The 20,395-nt window shown below is 42.5% G+C and overlaps 1 protein-coding gene across 2 annotated transcripts in view; it reads right to left on the bottom strand.

Annotated features, from left to right (window-relative positions):
• Positions 1–3,629: 3,629 nt before the first annotated feature.
• Positions 3,630–20,395, bottom strand: part of LOC139560350 (la-related protein 4B-like) — a 40,329-nt gene continuing 23,563 nt past the window's right edge. The window contains exons 4-17 of one of the 2 annotated variants that reach the window (XM_071377035.1): positions 18,756–18,923; positions 17,547–17,625; positions 16,091–16,227; positions 15,733–15,836; positions 14,163–14,273; positions 13,835–13,888; positions 13,313–13,525; positions 12,927–13,036; positions 12,413–12,685; positions 12,076–12,124; positions 11,538–11,708; positions 11,148–11,311; positions 10,721–10,829; positions 3,630–9,978 (exon numbers count right to left, since the gene is read on the bottom strand). In XM_071377035.1, coding sequence (XP_071233136.1) covers positions 9,655–9,978; positions 10,721–10,829; positions 11,148–11,311; positions 11,538–11,708; positions 12,076–12,124; positions 12,413–12,685; positions 12,927–13,036; positions 13,313–13,525; positions 13,835–13,888; positions 14,163–14,273; positions 15,733–15,836; positions 16,091–16,227; positions 17,547–17,625; positions 18,756–18,923 — 2,066 coding nt within the window. In that variant the 3' untranslated portion in view covers positions 3,630–9,654. The remainder of the gene's footprint in view (positions 9,979–10,720; positions 10,830–11,147; positions 11,312–11,537; positions 11,709–12,075; positions 12,125–12,412; positions 12,686–12,926; positions 13,037–13,312; positions 13,526–13,834; positions 13,889–14,162; positions 14,274–15,732; positions 15,837–16,090; positions 16,228–17,546; positions 17,626–18,755; positions 18,924–20,395) is intronic. The other variant, XM_071377036.1, reaches the window with a different exon arrangement.

Genomic DNA, 20,395 nt, shown 5'->3' with positions numbered 1-20,395 from the left:
CATTTCACTGTTAGTCAACACCTGTTGTTGACAAAGCATGTGACAAATACAATTTGATTATAATTCTCCACAGGTGAGCTATTAAACCTGACACATTTAGAGCATTGCATTGACAGTGTCCCTCATCATTAGAGATAACAATAAGCCTCTGGCCCTTTCAATGCATAAATTCAGATTCCAGACTTTTTGTCTCATGGCTGAACACGGCCACACCCAGGGCTTGCAAAGTGGTAGAATGCACCAGATTACATTAGGCCTACATTACCACACTGGCTCTTGTGAATGCTACCATCTTAAAACGCCACCCCCCGATCCTGTTTCTTCGCCACACACACGCTTCTTCTGATGAATAGGCTGCCCAGTCCAAGTCCCATGCTCTCCAGCCTCCTCTGGAGGAGGCAGGGAAGGTATGCATGTCCCAGTATGCCTGTACACATTAAGACAGATGGCCAGGATCGAGCCTGTCTGAGCCAGCTGACCAATGACGATGGTGCTAAAATGGCCATACACAAACTGTCAACATGAAAAGTGCATGTGCAGTAAAATGAGCTTACCTACCCACACAGCAAGAATACTCTAAGAGGGAAAGGAGTGGAAAGGCCAATGGACTGTTTTTGAGTGGGTGGGTCGGTGCATGTATGGGGCAGGCCGGGGGTCATTTCTAAACCTGACTTATTATCATGTTCCATATACATTTATGTAAAGAAAGCTGTAATGCAAACATTGTGTAAAGAAAACAAACTGTAAGCCCACATCTTTATGCTGAACTCTCAGCAGCTGTACTTTAATAGGAAACAGACCAAGGCCCACCCCAAAATGTTACACTATTCCCTATATACAGTGCATTTGGAAAGTATTCAGACCCGTTGACTTTTTCTACATTGTTACGTTACAGCCTTGTTGTAAAATTTATTAAATGTAAAAAATCCTCAGCAATCTACACACACACACACACAAATACCCCATAATGACAAAGCAAAAACAGGTATATAGAAATGTTTGCTCATCTATTAGCATTAAAAATATATATATAAGTATTCAGACTCTTTTCTATGAGACTCGAAATTGAGCTCAGGTGCATCCTGTTTTCATTGATCATCCTTAAAATGTTTCTGCAACTTGATTGGCGTTCACCTGTGGTAAATTCAATTGATTGGACATGATTTGGAAAGGCACACACATCTAAATAAAATGTCCCACAGTTGACAGTGCATGTCAGAGCAAAAACCAGGCCAAACTGAGCAATCAGGGGAGAAGGGCCTTGGTCAGGGGGGTGACCAAGAACCCAATGGTCCCTCTGACAAAGCTTCAGAGTTCCTCTGTGGAGATGGGAGAACCTTCCAGAAGGACAACCATCTCTGAAGCACTCCACCAATCAGGCCTTTATGGTAGTGTCCAGACAGAAGCCACTCCTCAGCAAAAGGCACATGATAGCCCGCTTGGAGTTTGCCAAAAGGCACCTAAAGACTCTCTCCTGAGAAACAAGATTCTCTGGTCTGATGAAACCAAGATTGAACTCTTTTCGCCTGAATGCCAAGCGTCACGTCTGGAGGAAATCTGGCATCATCTCTACAGTGAAGCATGGTGGCAGCATCATGCTGTGGGGATGTTTTTCAGTGGCAGGGACTGGGAGACTAGTCAGGATCGAGGGAAAGATGAACAGAGCAAAGTACCAAGAGATCCTTGATGAAAACCTGCTCCAGAGCACTCAGGACCTCAGACCTCGGCGAAGGTTCACCTTCCAACAGGACAACAACCCTAAGCACACAGCCAAGACAACGCAGGAGTGACTGGGGGACAAGTCTCTGAACGTCCTTGAGAGGCCCAGCCAGAGCCCAGACTTTAACCCAATCGAATATCTCTGGAGAGACCTGAAAATAGCTGTGCAGCGACGCTCCCCGTCCAACCTGACAGAGCTTGAGAGGATCTGCAGAGAAGAATGCGAGAAACTCCCCAAATACAGATGTGCCAAGCTTGTAGCATCATACCCAAGAAGACTCAAGGCTGTAATCGCTGCCAAAAGGTGCTTCAACAAAGAACAGAGAGTAAAAGGGTCTGAATACTTAGATAAATGCAATACTTTTTTCATATTTGCAAACATTTCTAAAAACCTGTTATTACTTTGTCATTATGGGTTGTGTGTACATTGATGGGGGGGGACATTTATTAAGATGTTAGAATCAGGCTGTAATGTAACAAAATGTGGGTCTGAATACTTTCCAAAAGCACCGATATAGTGCACTACTTTTGGCCAGAGACCTATGGTGGGGGCTCAAAAATAGTGCACTATATAGGAAATTGGGTGCCATTCGGGACTCATCCATAAAATGCAAAACAGCCATGACATGGAAAACAGAGTGGGAGGAACATGTGCTTGAATAGAAAGCCTACCACTGGAGAAGTCTTTTTATAGAGGGGTTACAAATTGCTTATGAACAGGTCTACTTGTTAACAAAATGGCTGCAGCTGCAAGACAATCGGATCAAATCAAACTGTGGACCGATGAGATGTTTGAAGAAGCCTATGGTTTTGTGTGGGGAGTGATACACTGGCTTACCCTAATAGGATTTTGGTGTGCTGTGGAACAAATCCTCCAAGATGTCCTTGTGTGAATATGTTGCCACCTTGTGGCTAGTATTTTGCATGAAAATAAAGAAAAGCATTCCCGTAGGCTTGGATATGATGTGGTGGATGTACAATGGCTTTGTGTGTGTTAACTTGCCTGCTAAAAACCAGACAAAAAAGGAATTTCTGAAACACCTTTCTAGTTTTGGACAATGGCTCATGGCATTATAACATGTGCAGTTTGAATGAGATGGCCAAAAACAACCAACCCTGGTAGAAAACAGGATTCCAGGCAATTTCTGCGAGAAAGCAAATCTAGCACTAGAAAATAAATAGAAGCTGTGGGGTGTCCCAGAAAGCAGGATTAATTTAGCCAGCTACGAAGCTGACAGTCATATGCCTATATTTTCTGGTTAACTTAGAAATATTAACTTTGATATGGGTTGTTAAGTCAATTATACCATTTCAAGTCTACACAGTATACAAAATATTAGGAACACTTCCTAATATTGAGTTGCACCCCCTTTAGCCCTCAGAACAGCCTCAATTCGTCAGGGCATGGACTCTACAAGGTGTCGAAAGCGTTCCATAGGGATGCTGGCCCATGTTGACTCCAATGCTTCCCACAGTTGTCAAGTTGGCTGGATGTCCTTTGTGTGGTGGACCATTCTTGATACACTGCAGATCTTGATACACTCAAACAGGTGCGCCTGGCACCTCTACCATACCCCGTTCAAAAGGCACTTAAATATTTTGTCTTGCCCATTCACCCTTTGAATGGCACACACAATCCATGTCTCAAGACTTAAAAATCCTTCTTTAACTCATCCACTCCCCTTCATACACAGTGATTGAAGTGGATTTAAGTGACATCAAGGGATCATAGCCATCACCTAGATTCACCTGGTCAGTCTATGTAATGGAAAGACACCTGGTGTCTGGTCAGTCGATGCCCTAATGTTTTGTACACAATATTTAGGACAGTTAGCTGGCTAACTCACTCATTCATCCTGCTTTCTGGACCAACCCCCAGATTGTGTGTACCACAATCACGAGACAACTCATTAACAGTGCCTAAATCTTTATTTTTCAATAAGCTACATTTTTTTCTCTCCAAATTAGACAGTTTTACATCATTACACAAGAGTAACTTAAATTATCGATAGTTGACATGTACACTTGATTCCAGTCTTAAATGGAAGAAAAGTTAAGACAAAAATCAAAAGCCCTCAAAGAAACCTCGATGAACAACTGTTACCGTTAGGTTATTCTCCCCATCAAGTCATCGATTGTCCACTGCTGTTAGCGTAAAAATGAGTTAATTGAACACAGTGATTTGATAGTGAGACAATTGGATAGTCTCATTCCAGTCAGTTGGTGCATTATAACATCACTTTACACAGTCAATTTACAACAAGCTGCAACCTTTGCAAAAAATACATGGCACTATCAAACTGGTGAGACGTAACAGAAAGAAGCGAACTGAGCAGGGAGAACGAGACCGCTTGATATGAGACACACTGTCTGTGCACAGTAACACAAGAACAGCCCGAACATTACAACAGGGCTTTAGTAGTGTGCGCAAAAGAAGAAAAAGTTAAACACTTTCGTACTGTAAGCAGTGCCATCATCTTCAGGAGAGAAACCAATAACAGAATCATGCTGCACACACCTGGCTGGCTAATCACCCTTTGGTTTACTTTACTTCAACCGTCAGTCAATTTTGCATTCGTGTTTGGTTAACTTCCCGCAAACAAACACTTTCTCATACAAACTCAGTGCCCAGCCCGATAACATATCAATACCCAATCTGCAAAGACAAAAGTATTAGCATTTTGCATTAGAAAGGCCTACTAGCATAGACTAGCTTAAAATGTACATACCTATACTTCATTAGCCAGATCAGATGCGGGTTGCTATGAGTACTGTGTCTAATGTCAGTGGTATCAGATTATTATTCCCAGTTATAGTTTCCAGACCAGCTACACTTCCTCAGTAACAAATATAATGTCAAGTGTTTAATTAAAGTACAAGTCAAAAACTGCCAGGTTGAAACAAATGAATGGCACAGATAAATGCAGTCCACATGTGTGATCAACTGATAAAAAGACAATGCACAGTATATGTTATACAGTATGTGCCAGAAAACTAATTTTCTTGCTGAAATGTGTACAAATATCTACACTATTATACTTGAGTCTAAACACTGGTAAAAGCCTACCAATGGAAATTTTATTTGTGAAGTTTAGTGCTGGGGGCTACGGAAGTTCAGTTGACGTACATCTTCATGAAAAACAAACCTTCAAAAAAGAAAAACAAAACAGAATATCAACAATGCTTAAATCACCTTCACTCCAAACATGTAAGGTTTTTGTCTGGTACAATTATACAGTATGCTGCTATGGACTTGAAATTGGTTGTGTGTGAAAGATTTGATGTTCCTGTGCTTAAAAATGTGCTTTACTGTGATAAAGAATTCTTGTATGGGCTAAATCACACAGACTGCTATAAGCACAGTCCGTCAGATAATAGTACTGACTGTGCTTTCATTTAAGGATTTGTGTTTGTACGACAGGTAGGTTCTTCCCTTTTCTCACTGTGCACAGTGAAGAGGCTGGCCAACAGAAAACATTGTCTACCAGGGGTTGAAAAACACAACAAGGACATGGAATGAGAATGACATTTAAAAAGTTACAATCAGACAACATTCCCTGTCGCAAAGTGAGGGAGACGCAATTCTTCACACCAGAATAGAAGAAAAAAAAAAGAAAAAAAAAAAAAGAATACTTTCCCCCCCAAATTCAAATCACAACATTTTGTTTTTATCCTACATCCAGCTCAAAAAGCCACATTAATATTTCAACAAGATGAATATATATTTTAAATCATTTTAAGGTACCTCTATATTTTTCAGATTATTTACAATTGTACAAGCAAAGCACACACTTCAAAGTGCACATATTTGATACAGTATTTACTATTTTGCATTTACAGGATTTATATTTCCCCAAAACAAACTGAAAATAGGAAGTAGAAACAAGGTTAATCAAATTAGATTATTTTCTTACAATTTTACACCCACCCCTCCCAAAGAATGCTGCTAGATTTGTACTTTAAGACCTAGTAAGACTTGTGATGTTTGGTATGACTAAACATTTAGATGTGTTACCCTTAGTAACATTTTGGGGTTTGAAAAGAAATAAACTCTACATTGTCTCATATAAAAGTTAAGGCAAAGTCATTTTCAAGTTTAAATAAAATTCAAGTTTTTCAAACACTGGATGGAAAATATACAGTTGTATATTGTATATTTCTTCTTAAAAATAAAAAAAATTATGCTCTCTCATGGAATAAACAGCATTGGTTTATAAATAAGCAGATATGGTGCATCATGTCTTTTATACCAGCTCAGATTTTTTTTTAAATAAATAAAATAAAAAAACTCTGCAATTTAAAGACTGTCCACCCAAGTGCATCCCAGTCTTTCAAAATCAAACTCTAAATGATGTTTTTGCAAACCAAAATCAAACGCATCAAAATCAAAAGCAGCAATGACTATCAGTACAGGCCATTCTGTGACTTAGGCAATGTCTCCTCTCCAAAATGAGTCCTCTTATCTAAGCAGAGTATTCAACTCCTTGTTGCAGGAAGACGTCAATGAGACACTAAAGAAGTGCACAAGTTCCACTTATGTATGAGTTATTTTTTTCTACTTATACATTTATGCAGAGTACAGAGGGGAATTTGGAAGCTATATGGTTTTTGTATGGAGAGCCAGGAGAAATCTACAGAAGGCATTCTAAAAAGAGAAAAAAGCATGCCAAAAATAAATATTGAGTGAAGTCCTAGTGAACAGGGGCACTTCTACTGTATGTGAGGGGGAAGGAGTTGGAATGACCCAAGAGTGCTGCCCCCTCTGCCCAACATTTTCTTGCCCAAACTGAAAGGACTCATCTATAAGCTGCTCAGGTTCACAGTATGCAAACAGGTCAAAGGTCATTCATTCACTGCATTCTCACAGGGTCCAGTTTACTACTCTTTTGACTGTCACCCAATGAATAAAGCAATACCTTATTTCTAAAATGGCTGCATTATGGTTTACCTTCAAATATAACATTTGTAGTGGAAAGAATATCGTACTTCTTCCTTTTAACCAATTCCACTTCATTTTCCCATTTGAGCCACCAGGTGTACACATTCTCTAAGGTGTACACCCACATTACAATTAACTACTGTAATACTGAATAAGAAGCTAAAACAGCTTCAAAAAACACCACGCACCAGTGGTTTCACAAATGACTACCTCAAAAGCAAAACAATAAAATAAAATTAGTGTGACTCCATAGGTTGTGTGCACAAAATAAAATGACTATACCAAGCCTAAAGTTGTTATTCTCAGCATGCACGGAAGTATGTCTTATAGGCATTTACATGGCAGTAAACAAAAAAGTTTAACTCGTGTGTGAATTTATCCCCATAGAGGTTAATACAATTAGTCAACATTTGAGAGATTCTGAAAGCTGATCATCCTGTCACAACATAATAATAATGCACAAGTCAAATGGCAAGAAGACAGTTCATTCTTTAGGGGGAAAATCTATTGGTTGTATAGCTGAAATTGTAAAGGGCTTACTTATGTGACCATCAGACCTTTCCATATTTGTCTTTACATGTTAGGTTCCCTTTTGCTTCTGTATGTAGGTAAAATATGGATTTCTTAATTAATCCAGAAACAAAACAAAGTGCAAAGTTTAGTTGACAACATGTATCAAGTATTATTATCTAAGTACAGTACCAGATTATTTGAAGTAGCAAGTTCCAGGTTCATCCTCTAGCTAGCACCATAGCTATCTAAAATAAAACATCCCACTGTTTGAATGAAGTCACTACACCCTGCCAAAACCCTACTGCCGACTCCTAGTAGCTGAGCACAGGAGGTTGGTGGCACCTTAATTGGGGAGGACAGGCTCGTGTTAATGGCTGGAGTGGAACGGTGTCAAATACATCAAAACACATGGTTTCTAAGTGTTTGATTCCATTCGCACCGTTCCAGCCATTATTATGAGTCATCCTCCACGGAGCAGCCTCCACTGTAGCCTATCCATTGCCAACGTATGTGCCCACTGAACTAGTCTGACATGCTTGTTTCACAGCAAAATAGTAAAGAAAGAAAATAGTCCACAAGAGGCACCAATCGACACCATGTGATGAATTTATGGGTCGTTCCACGAAATGATTAACTTTTGGACTCCTTTGATATTTTAAAGTATAAATGGTGCACTAATATTGCATTTTAAAAGTGTGTTATATTAAATGAAGTGCCTTTTAATATAGACCACATGGGAATTCAATAAATCAAATTCTTTATATGAATGAAGACTTGTTAAAGTGCCTAAATTCAAAATCCCTCCGTGACTTCGAGGAATATTTTAACCCATCATTGTAAAGCCCTAGTTAATTTGTTGCATTGACAGTCATATCTGAAGATAATTTTTTATTTGTGATTTTCTGTGTCCCTCAATTTAAAGGTCAAACCTGTTACGTGAACTAAACTATCATTTTAATATAGTTAAACTATTCCTTTTTAAATATGTTTTTCTCCAAAAGAAACATAAACATCTAGTCAAATCATAGTGTAAAAGCAGGTGACCTGGTTCTACTCTTTTGCCATTTTCTGGTGTTTTGTGGTAGAAAACTGAGCGAGTCAAGCATAACACGTCAACCCTGTTACCCATAGATAGACAGGCTAGAAATGTTAACTTAAAAATGTTTGTGAAGGTGCCAATTAATTGCCATTCCCTGTTACACACAACAAACTTCCATTCCACCTTTCAATATGGGATTCACGGCTGATCTAAGATGAAATTGTCAACCCTGCGACAGTCAACAGTGTTACTTATTTTGTCACTTACTATAGTAATTTTTTATTTAACGCTGAGATGGGAAAATGTGTCAATTAAGTTTGACGTGCTCTTTATGACAGAAAGTAAAAATAAAGTGAAGAAATTAAATTGGACCAAGTTACACATCTCAAAAAGGCACCGAATTGCTGGAACGACCCTCATCTGCTTTTTCCAAGATCAAAATGCATGTAGATTTCTACTGACCCTGATAGTGGCTCTCTACGAGGACTAACTAGCAATGTGCTTTACACGGCTAGGAAACAGACTCCTGCATTGGACAACAGAAAACAACTAAATGTAATTCTTTACCACAAGAAATACCAGATAAAGAAAGTCTAAGGCGCTCTCAAAACCACCAGCACGCAACAAGTAGTACTTGTACCAACGATCAAAACCAGTATGCAAATAAATGTATTCTCCTCAAATGCTGGTGTTCTAACGAGATAAAGTGTTCCGTGTTGGCAAAAAGGTAATCTAGTTTTGATAAATGACACCGGTGGTGAAGTCCCTCAGAAAGTAAGTCATCTTCTGAGGATTTTAGTTAAGTCCGTAAAATGAGCATGGACTAGTTGACCTTGAATATGAACACAAATATGTAAAACACATCATAGCTGCGTCCCTAATGGTACCTTATTCCATATGTAGTGCACTACTTTTGATCGAAAGTAGTGCACTACATAGGGAACGATTTGGGGCACAGCCATCTTGTCTGACTGATATGGTGATCATCACACCCTGCACTGAAATCACATCACCACTTAACGGGACTGCATACAAGACATACAGACACCCCCTCACAGTCACAACAAATGACATGGCAACAGCTACTCTGTTCCTCATCTGCTTCCTTTCATTCACCCGTTGTTGGCTTCCACTGATGACCTCACAATACTTTGGACATATGAATTTATCCCACTAATCTGAACAGGAGTACATGTTCAGATTAACAAAAATAAAAAAAATAAACCCTCCAAAAATAAATAAGTAAAAATGATTAACGGTGCTCTATATGCACACTAAAGTGCTATTGTCTGAAAGCCCTGATCCAGAAAGGCATCCTCTCTATGCTATGAATGACTGGTGAATTTGGAATAGGTTGTATTTGAATAGCCCTGACTTTTTCAGATTTCTTTCACTCTCACATTTTTGTTTTGAAATTGACTTGATTGCAGTGGGGGGGGGGGGGTTACTGCGGGGACTTTGGGGGAGTGTTGAGATCTTTGCTGCTGGCACCCTTCCCTGGGTGGTGGGGGGGTGGTGAAGTCCACCGGCCGGTTGGTCTCCGGACCTCTCGGGGTCTGCCGAGGGTGGCAGACTTGGAGGAGCATGGGTATGTCTCTCGGGTGACCTTTGGCTCACCCCTGTCCCCTGGGGCTGCGTCAGTGCACTTCTTCTCCTCTCCTGCGGAGGCAGCGCTGCTGGCTGGTTTGGCCTCTTTAGGGGCCTGTAGTATCGGAGCGTGGTCTTTAATCCTCTGGCAGATCTCAGCGTAAGAGGGCTTTCGCAGTTCCTAACAACAAAACAAAACACATACTTGTAGGTGATTCATTTCATAGGACATTGACTATGCCCACTGGTTTGACATATTAAAGTCCAGAAAACATGATTATTACCGACCACAAATCAGCATTTACAGGTAACTGCCAAAATAATGGAAACACTTGAGTAAATGAGGGATAAAAAGTATTTTAAAAGCAGGTGCTTCCGTACAACTGTGGTTCCTGAGTTAATTAAGCAATTAACATCCCATCATGCTTAGGGTCATGTATAAAAATACTGGGCAGGTCATTATTTTGGCTACCATGGCTATGCCCCCATAGGATTACAATGCCCCCCATCCACAGGGCACGAGTGGTCACAATGGTCAGAAGAGCATGAAAACGATGTAAACCATGTGCCATGGCTGTCTCAGTCACCAGATCTCAACCCAATTAAACACTTACGGGAGATTCTGGCCCGGTGCCTAAGACCGCTTTTTCCAGCATCAACATAACACCAAATTATGGAATTTATTGTGGAAGAATGGTGTCGCATCCCTCCAATAGAGTTCCAGACGCTTGAAGAATCTATGCCAAGGTGCATTGAAGCTGTTTTGGCTAGTGGTAGCCCGCCTCCCTATTAAGACACTTTTTGTTGGAGTTTCCTGTATTTGGGCAGTTACCTGTATCTATGACTATCAAAAAATCTTTATCAGCTAATAATATGGAAAATGGACCTGATTATGTTTAAAATGCTTTAGACAGCTTACTTACTGTAGCAGTACCATTGACTTGAACAGATTTGCTAGCGGTGTACAGAGCAGTAGTGATGCGCTCCATAGAGACCTGAGTCTCCTGATTCACCTCCAGAACCTTCACTTCCCTGAAAAACAAACATTTATTTCACACAATGATGTGAATGACATGAAATTCTTCCAAGTCAGCTATGTTCTCTCTCTCTACACAAATTCAGTTGACATCAACAACAATGGTGTTCCACGTTATCAAATGGGACACACACTGACAAGGAAATGGTGAGACAAAAGATGAGTATGAGATGTAAAGCACACTGTTCTGTTTTTCTATACAAATCATGTTAGTGGGGGTATGCTTACACATTTTGATGGAAATAGTGTGTGTGTGTGGGGGAGGTGGTTGGATCCAAAGTGTTACATGAAGGGAAAACATGTCCTACACTCACTCTGCAGGTTTGGAGGAAACACGGACAGGGCCAGAGGCTGGTCCTGGGTTCGGGGGAGCAGTGGGCTGGAGGTTCGGGGGCTGTGGAGAAGTGACCGTCCTTAGTGGCTCCTTGGGTCCTCCTGAGGGGAGGGCACCTGCAGAGCTGGCATCAACGCTTACATTCTGGAACGATACAAAAAGACATGAAAAACAATACAACTAACGGCAAAGCTGAAATGTTGAGCTGAGTTATTGAGTATGCTGGCTTGGAGATAAGAGCTTGCCTGAGTCCCAATTGGCACCATATTCCCTGGTCAAAAGTAGTGCACTATATATATGGAATAGGGTGCCATTTGGGACACAGAGTATGGTGGCCTGGAGATGAGCGCTTGTGTTGGTAGATACTGACCCTGTCCTCTGTGGCTCCTAATACCATGCTGGCCAGTCTGTTCTCAAACATGTCATCAGGGGTTTTGAGGTGGCCTGCGGCCCCAGGCAGAGGGGGGAAGCTGGAGAGCCCCAGCTCAAAGCTGGGGGACGGGGGCTTCTGAGGAGGGGGTGGCGACTGGGTAGCCATTCTCTATACAACAGAATAGCATGAAACACCGTCAGACTGGGTAGCCACTCTCTACACAACAGAACAGCATCAAATATAGTCAGTCACAGAGTAAAGACAGCATCCCAAATGGCACCCTATTGCCTATATAGTGCACTACTTTTGACCAGGGCCTATAGGGGTCTGGTCAAAATTAATGCACCATATAGGGAATAGGGTACCATTTGGGACACCCACAAAGCCAGCCAACTGTACGTACAAAAGACCTGCAATATTGAAATTCAGTCAGAAGATGTCACTGCCTGAAAAGCTTGCAGCAGCACCACTGATGGCTCTTTCTCCAAGTCAAAGACAAGTCTAAGAGGAGATAAATTAAAAAAGATGTACTTACTGTAAACTTGTTGTCGTCCCTCTTTTTCCTAGAACCATAAATATTTGTCCTTTAAAAAAGAGAACATTTGAAAAATTCACAGACAATTGTATTCTATTTGAAGCCTAACTTAGCATAACAGAGATTTTAACAATGCAAAACGTGAGCACCTTGCTCACTTTGTTGTAATACTATAATCCGCTCCAAATAGCACCTTATTCAGTGCACTACTGTTGACCAGAGCACCAGGGCCTGGGACTAAAGTTGTGCACTAAATAACAAATAGGGTACCATTTGGGAAACCGCCTATGGAGGTCTATGGTGGTGATGATCATGCATATAGTGGAGGATACCTTACCTTCCCCGGCCCATGCCCAGTGAGTAGTCAGTGCTGACGGGCTCTACACGACCTGTACTGATGTCTCTCCTGGGGTAGGTCATGGTGGAGGGGGGTAACCTGGTTCTGTTCTGGCTCGGGAGGCGCGTCATTTGGGGGGAACCCCGCGGTACCCCGTTCAGAATTCGCTCCGTGGGGAAGTTGAAGATGGTGGGGCTGTCCAGGAGCCCTGTGCCGCGCTGGTCCATGTTGGGTATTGTGGGCCTCAGGTGAGGTTTACTGTGAATGTGATTCCTGAAAAGAAACAATATCATATTTGAAGATCCTATCTATACAAGCACAGCAATCTAGAATTCTGGGCCCATACTCAAAGACTCAAGAGTAGGAGTGCTGATATACTGTATATACAAATCAGCTTGACCTTATATACACGAGGGACCAGATCCTAGATCAGCACTCCAATTGTGAGATGCTTTGTGAATACAGGCACAGGTTGGTATTGTCCACATTAGATGGTGAATCTCAGGGTACCCACCTATTCCTGGGAGAGTAGTGCCTAACACCAGCAAGAGGAGACGTCGCTGGTTTAAAACTATGGGATGTTGTAAATCCATTGATAAATTGAGTGTTGTGAAATTGGGTAACCTGTTAGAAAAGGAAACACAAAATCATTGACTTTTACAAGAGTTCTTGTAGCATATTATACAGTGAAATTAGGAATGGCCTGTATTGTAGCCTTGTGGGTGGTAGGTTGGCAAAATCCTAGAAACTTTCTAACTAAAAATGTCCAGGTTTCCCAGAAATCCCAGTTGGAAAATTCCCAAAATCAGGAGGGAAAACCAGAATTTTGGGAAAGTTACTGGAATTTTGCAACCCTAAACTAGATTTTAGGTTGTGTGTGGGCACGCCTGTTGTCCTCACCAGCGAAGGGTCTATGAAGCTGTGGGTGGCTGACCAGGCCTGTGGAGTGATGAGGCTGTAGAGGGGGAACTGCTGCTGAGGGCTGTACACTGGAGGTATGTAGTAGGAGGTGTAACGTTGTTGCTGCTGAGCGTAAGGGTGAACCTCCACCGGGCGGTAGCCATTCTTTGGCATAAAAGTGTTGATAGCGATTGCCTTCGCCTTAATCCGTGCCTGAGATTTGAGAATAGAAAATATATTTTTTCCTCAAACTTATCAGCAAAGTAAGCATTTCAAAGCGGTGCACAAAGATTTTGATAAAAAAGCTACATTTGTCTGAGGCCTTATGTCACATCAACACTAAATGAACCCATACAACTGCATATTGAATTATGTTATCCACTGGGGGGGAAAGCATTCATTTTGGTTGCTCTGCTGACGGAAAAGGTTCTGAACCACCATACTTGGAAATACTCCAGAATTTACAGTTTATGGGTCATGTTCATATTAGTTTAATTAAAGTTCACTAATTAATTAGCTTACCTTAATAGGCTTCCCTTGGAAGGTTTTCACTTCTTCACGAAGATACTGATAGGCCTGGAAAATAGGATAAATGAAAACTTCAGACAAAGCAGGATTTTTTAAATACCCACGAATGTAAGCTCATGGCCAGTATGAAACACTGTATGGTAGCAACTAGCAATAGTACACCAGACCACCAAACCCATAGCAGGGCAGATAGTGGCAGGTACCATGGCAGTTTCACTGACCCAGCCCTACAATCCTAAAACCTGACGTGCTAGGAAAAAAAGTTGCTTCATGCACCATTACTAAATCCTACAATAGTGCAACATTCTTGAATGTTTCTGACCTGTTGTGCATCTGCTTCCGATTCAAAGGTGATGAACCAGTTGTCGTTGTAGGCAAACTCAGAATTGATGAATTTAGGTAAGTTCTCTCCTTTAAAAAGAGCCTCGACCTCCTGCAAAACAAGAGCAAATGTCAAGCTTAACGTCAAAACTCCTTCGATACTGTGAACAAGTTCCTGGTGTCGACTGAATAGGCCCCAATTGTGGCTTAGGGTGGTTTTGCGGTCTAAGCTGCTGCCTCTGGAACACATTGCTGCAGCATTCGATCGAATCTAGCAAACTGCTATTTTCAGCACCTCCCTCTTATCTCTATCCTATGTAATAAAAAAAAAATACGAGAGGAGTGGGCCCCTTTAACTTCAAATTTAGTCAATATTCCCCGATGGGAGTGCGGTTCAGACTGAAATAACTGACCATAACACCATTCAAATGTTTTGAACTGCTAAAAACGGCACCCTTTAATTTGTCACACTGCACGACATGGTACTGGCACGAGGCACAATAGATGAAACCTCTAAACACTACATAAACAAAACAACGTACCATTACCATTACTTTCTCAAAGTCCAACAACAGGGTGTCTATAACATGGCTAGGAGGAAGGTGTGCAAACGAATCATTGACGCAGAGACAGGTTTTTACACCATTCCAGGAAAACAACTCTTAGCAAATATTAGGCTAGAGTAGTGTGCTGCGCACTCAAAAAAGGAAATTACCTTCCTTGCCATGGTTAAAACACAAATATAGCGTAATCATATAAGAGCTTGTACTAGAATGACCTTATCTTGTTAAAAACCTGTTATTTTGCTCCACTTTCTACCATACTGGATACAGTCTAATGTAGTACATGGTTTCTTATGCCATAATATCAGGGGGCAGTTAGAACTGCAAACTGTATTGCTGGTGGATTTGAAGGATCAGTCAGTCAGTCAACAGGAAATATCATTGTGCTCTTGGGTAAAACCTTTTATTTGTATTTTTAATTTCGGCAGAAATGTTGCAGATGGGGAGGTTCCAGTCCCTAGTGAGACACCATGGGAGAATGGTATGACGATGATTTATAGGGAAAGATCGGTTGATCTGTGGCATGTCTGAAGGGTGGAATAGATGAGTGTTAGAATAATTATATGCACAAATGTACAGTATAAATGTTTTAGGTCCTGCAATCAGGGGTGAGGGTGGGGATGGGATTATTGTATGTTTTGGTTTCACAATTTATGCTTTGGCTTTAACGCTGTGATGCAGGTGCTGGCCCTGACAGTTAAGAGTAGCTCAATTCTATGCCCGCCCGGGCGTCGGGTGGGACTTGGTTTTTTTCCCCGCACTTGGAAAAACCATCTGGGCCGGGGCTTTGCCTTGCCTGTGTCTCGGGGCGAGCGCACCCACTGACCACAACACCCACTGACCATTTGTAGTCAGTGTACTGCATTGTTTAAAATAAAATCATTCTAAATGCATGATTTCTTTAGCAAACTGAATCTGTGTCCCAAACAACACCCTATTCCCCATTTAGTGCACTGCTTTTGAACAGAAGACTAAGGACCCTGGCCAGAGGCTAGCCAGTGAACATACCTCTATGGGAGTGCTCTCAGGGACCTCTCTGAGGATGACAATGCAGCGGTTCTGGTTGGGTCTCACCTTCTCCCCCTTCTCATCCACCTGGACCAACGGCAGAGCTATGGAGGCAGGGAAATAAGTAAGTCCAGTGAATTTAAAATCAAAACCTTATTGCTATGTAAATTTAGCTAGGAATTGGTGTTGTACAGAGCAAGGTTAACTGATACAACTGAAATCCATAACACAAATTCTCTAAGTAAAATGAAACCTCCATTCCCAACAATGTCTCTATAGTGTAAAAAAAATATATGCTATAAGTAAACATTAAGTCTAGTAAAAAAGAAAAAAGAAGAAGAAAAGGACTGTCACTTACACCGTAGGATATCGACAATCAACTCCACATCCGTGCTGAGTTTCTTGACGTGGTCCAGGTTAGCTACCGTCACGATTGGCACATATTGGTCACTATCCATCTGAGAGATAAGATACATGTCGCTGGACAGATTCTCTCTGAGAGAAGACAAAAAAGTTGAGTCACTCCCTGTAGCCTAAGTCACTCCTCCCTCCCCACAGCAGCCACAAGTACATTTTTGACAGCATGAAATAAAGCTTTCATTTAGAGCAAGCCTTCCACAAAGGGCAGAAGATAGAACTAATGAGAATGCGACCGCTGTTGGTCATCATAGCAACAAATTTTACTGGATGCATTCTAGAATGGGCAGCACTTAATCACCATCAACAAAATCTACAGCCCGGCCTCCCGAGTGGCTCAGTGGTCTAAGGCCCTGCATCACAGTGCTAGCTGTGCCACTAGAGATCCTGGTCCTTGTCCAGGCTCTGTCGCAGCCAGCCACGACCGGGAGACCCATGGGGCGGCACACAATTGGCCCAGCTTCGTCCGAGTTAGGGGAGGGGTTTGGCCGGCAGGGATGTTCTTGTCCCATCGCGCTCTAGCGACTCCTGTGGAGCCGCCTTTCCCCGAGTTCGCCAGGCGCAATGCACGCTGACACGGTTGCTAGGTGTACGGCGTTTCCTCTGACACATTGGTGCGGCTGGCTTCCGGGTTAAGTGGGTATTGTGTCAAGAAGCAGTGCGGCTTGGCAGGGTTGTGTTTCAGAGGACGCACGGCTCTCGCCCTTCGCCTCTCCCGAGTCCGTACGGGAGTTGCAGCGATGAGACAAGACTAACTACCAATCGGATATCACGAAATTGGGGAGAAAAGGTAAAAAATAAAAACTACAACCTGGGATCGACAATTATGGGGAAGAGCATAACAAGTGGTACAGTTGTGGTGTAAATGAATCCCCTAGCTATCTCCCCTAAGACTCAATGAAAGTTCTGTCTGGCTGGTTCTGTGTTCTATAATGGCAGAGCTGTGCATCTGTGCTGCTCAACTGTAGTTTATATGGTTGCTGCATTATTGGCTGTATTGTAGTAGACAATGCCTGTGTACCAAATGGCAACCTACTTCCTATATACAAGGGTTAAAGCAACAAGACAAAATCCATTGACTGACACTGACAGATCGATTCTCTGGGACCAAGTTAACCTCCCCTTTCACATAAAAATTTCATGACCCTCATGCTTTCAGGCAAAGAGGATAATTTTGTACATGTATTAAACTGCGAGTTTGACCAATTCTAGTCCTTTTCAAAATTGGAAAAAAGATAATCCATTTGATGGAAATCCGCTGCATCAAGAGACATTTAACCCCCTGTATATATAGTGCACTACTTTCACCCAGGGCCCATTGACCAGAGCACCATTGGGTCTGGTCAAATAAGATGTAATTTGTGACACAGCCAGTGTGTAGTATGGCTGTTACTCACCGGGAAAGACAGAACTCCAGGGTCTTCTTCAGGTGTTCCCGGAGGTCCTCCTGAGGGCTCTCCTGCTGGGTCTCACTGCCTGCTCGTCACACAGCGGGAATAGACAACCCAATACTCAGTCAGTCACTTCCATGACATGAGACCATTCATTTCATTCAACTCAATGGCCAAGTCCCAAATGGCAGCTTAATCCCTATGTAGTGCACTATAGTGACATGAGACCATTCATTTCATTACACGCAGTACCGTGTCGGCTATTACCGTAAAATACCTGTTCTACAGGAAACTCCACAAAGTCAAAACAAAATCATTGATGCATGACGTACATCTCTAATATTCTAAACACAATGTTGCAGTGAATTCTGAATACCATTTGTATGAGGGGTGTGCCTAGTATTCAGACAAAAAAGTATCGTAACATATATAGGGAATTTTTTATCCGCAATCTGAAAAAGTAATTTTCAGGTGCCCGTGCGCATCTTTCAATCAAGTGCGAGGTGCTACGTGGTCTAAATCAGTGTTCCCCAACCCTGGTCCACCAGTACCCCCAACAGAACACATTTATGTTGTAGCCCTGGACAAAGACCTCATTCAGTTCATTGAGGGATTGATGATTAGTTGACAAGTTGAATCAGGTGGCTTGTCCAGTGTTACAATACAAATGTGTACTGTTGGGGGTACTCGAGGACCAGGGTTGGGAAATACTGGTCTAAAGAACTCAACTGGCTAGTTTTCATGTCTGTAAAGAGAAGGGCGGGCTGTACGTTGACCCTGCTGCTCTGATTGGATAGAGCAAAGCTGTATTTCTCGTCTACTCAATTCGTTACATAATTTCATCCGATCACATCTCCTCGCATGTTATGGTCGGATCATTTAGATTGCTGCTGCCTCTTGTTAGCCTAATACTATGATAAATAAAAGGGCAAGGATGTTTGCTAGCTAGCACGCTATCAATGTGCATAAAATCTAACAAGTAGGGCGAGGGTAAGGAAAAAAGATGAACTGGACAGAGCGCAAACTTGTCTATCCGCCCCTCTGCTAGTTGAGGAAACAGACACCCCTACCCACGCAGCTCCTAATCTGCAGCTTTTTTTGGTCTATAAACATGCAGGAAGATAAGTGCATCTACTTATTTCTATAATTGTGCATCACTTTCACAGACGCTTTGCTCAACTCAAATGAATTGTCGCCAGTGGATGAAGATCCCACCTGTGTGAGTTTCCTCCTGGCCAGACTCTGGGTATTCAGCAGGGTCGGAGCACTCCAGGGTGACGGTGGCAGCCATGGGAGCTGGCTCTGCCAGTAACACCGCCACCGGCTCATCTGGGTCAGCTAGTAGGGTCCCTTCAAACACGTCGTCTTCGCTGGCTTCACAGCCTGGAAAGAGTAACACGGAGACAACCAACCACGTGGTTAACATTAGCTAGGAGCTACTGTGATGGCTAAACTTGGAAAAACAATACACGTTATGCAGTAGGAATCAGTTGATCGAGACAAGGTCAATATATAGATGTAAAAATGGATACCATAAAAATATGATTACTGTTAATATAAGATCTCCTAAAGTGCAAGCCCTAAAAATAACTTAACATTACGAGCTGTAGATGTCTGCACAGCGCGATATCAACCCAGAGCATATCGGACTGCTTTTTCTCTACCACATTACCGGATTCCTACCGGAAGCTCTGAACCTTTACACCGGATCATCGCAGCTAGCTAGCTGCTATCCGAGTGGCTACACCTGGCTAACGTTTCTGTCCCGAAGCAAGCACCAGTGAGCCTGGAGCTAGCCTCGAGCTAGGCCCATCTCCCAGCTAGCTGAAGAGGTCTATGAGACAATTCTTGGGCTACAATACCTCTTTTGCCAATTGGCCTGGACTTTTTACTGCTGACACGGAGCCCTGCCGATCCATCACGACTGGTCTGCCGACGTAACCGTCCGAGGGGGTTTCAACCAGCTCTTTCGTTGCGACGTCCCCCGGAGGCCCATCTGCTAGCCCCGGCCCGTTAGCTGTCTGAATCGCCCTGTCTCCAGCTCGCCTAGCTACTCACTGGACCCTATGATCACTCGGCTACACATGCCTCTCCCTAATGTCAATATGCCTCCTCTATTGCTGTTTTGGTTAGTGATTGTCTTCTTTCACTGTAGAGCCTCCAGCCCTGCTCAATATGCCTTAGCTAGCCCTTTTGTTCCACCCCCCACACCTGCAGTGACCTCACCTGGCTTAAATGGTGCCTCTAGAGACAAAACCTATCTCGTCGTCACTCAATGACTAGGTTTACCTCCACTGTATTCACATCCTACCATACCCTTGTCTGTACATTATGCCTTGAATCTATTCTTCCGCACCCAGAAATATGCTCCTTTTACTCTGTTCCAAACGCACCTGACGACCAGTTCTTATAGCCTTTAGCCGTACCCTTATCTGTTGATGTAGAGGTTAACCCAGGCCCTGCAGCCCCCAGCACCACTCCCATAACCCAGGCGCTCTCATTTGTCGACTTCTGTAACCGTCAAAGCCTTGGTTTCATGCATGTTAACATTAGAAGCCTCCTCCCTAAGTTTGTTTTATTCACTGCTTTAGCACACTCCGCAAACCCGGATGTCCTTGCCGTGTCTGAATCCTGGGTTAGTAAGACCACCCAAAAGCTTGAATTTCCATCTCTAACTATAACATTTTCCGACAAGATGGAACTGCCAAAGGATACGGAGTTGCAATCTACTGCAGAGATAGCCTGCAGAGTTCTGTCTTACTATCCAGGTCTGTGCCCAAACAATTTGAGCTTCTACTTTTAAAAATCCACCTTTCCAGAAAAAAGTCTCACCGTTTCCACTTGTTATAGACCCC

Source organism: Salvelinus alpinus, chromosome 30 (assembly GCF_045679555.1).
Source record: "Salvelinus alpinus chromosome 30, SLU_Salpinus.1, whole genome shotgun sequence".
In the NCBI taxonomy this organism is placed as follows: domain Eukaryota; kingdom Metazoa; phylum Chordata; class Actinopteri; order Salmoniformes; family Salmonidae; genus Salvelinus; species Salvelinus alpinus.
The sequence above is the reverse complement of the archived record's forward strand: the minus strand, read 5'-3'. Positions and strand labels throughout refer to the sequence as shown.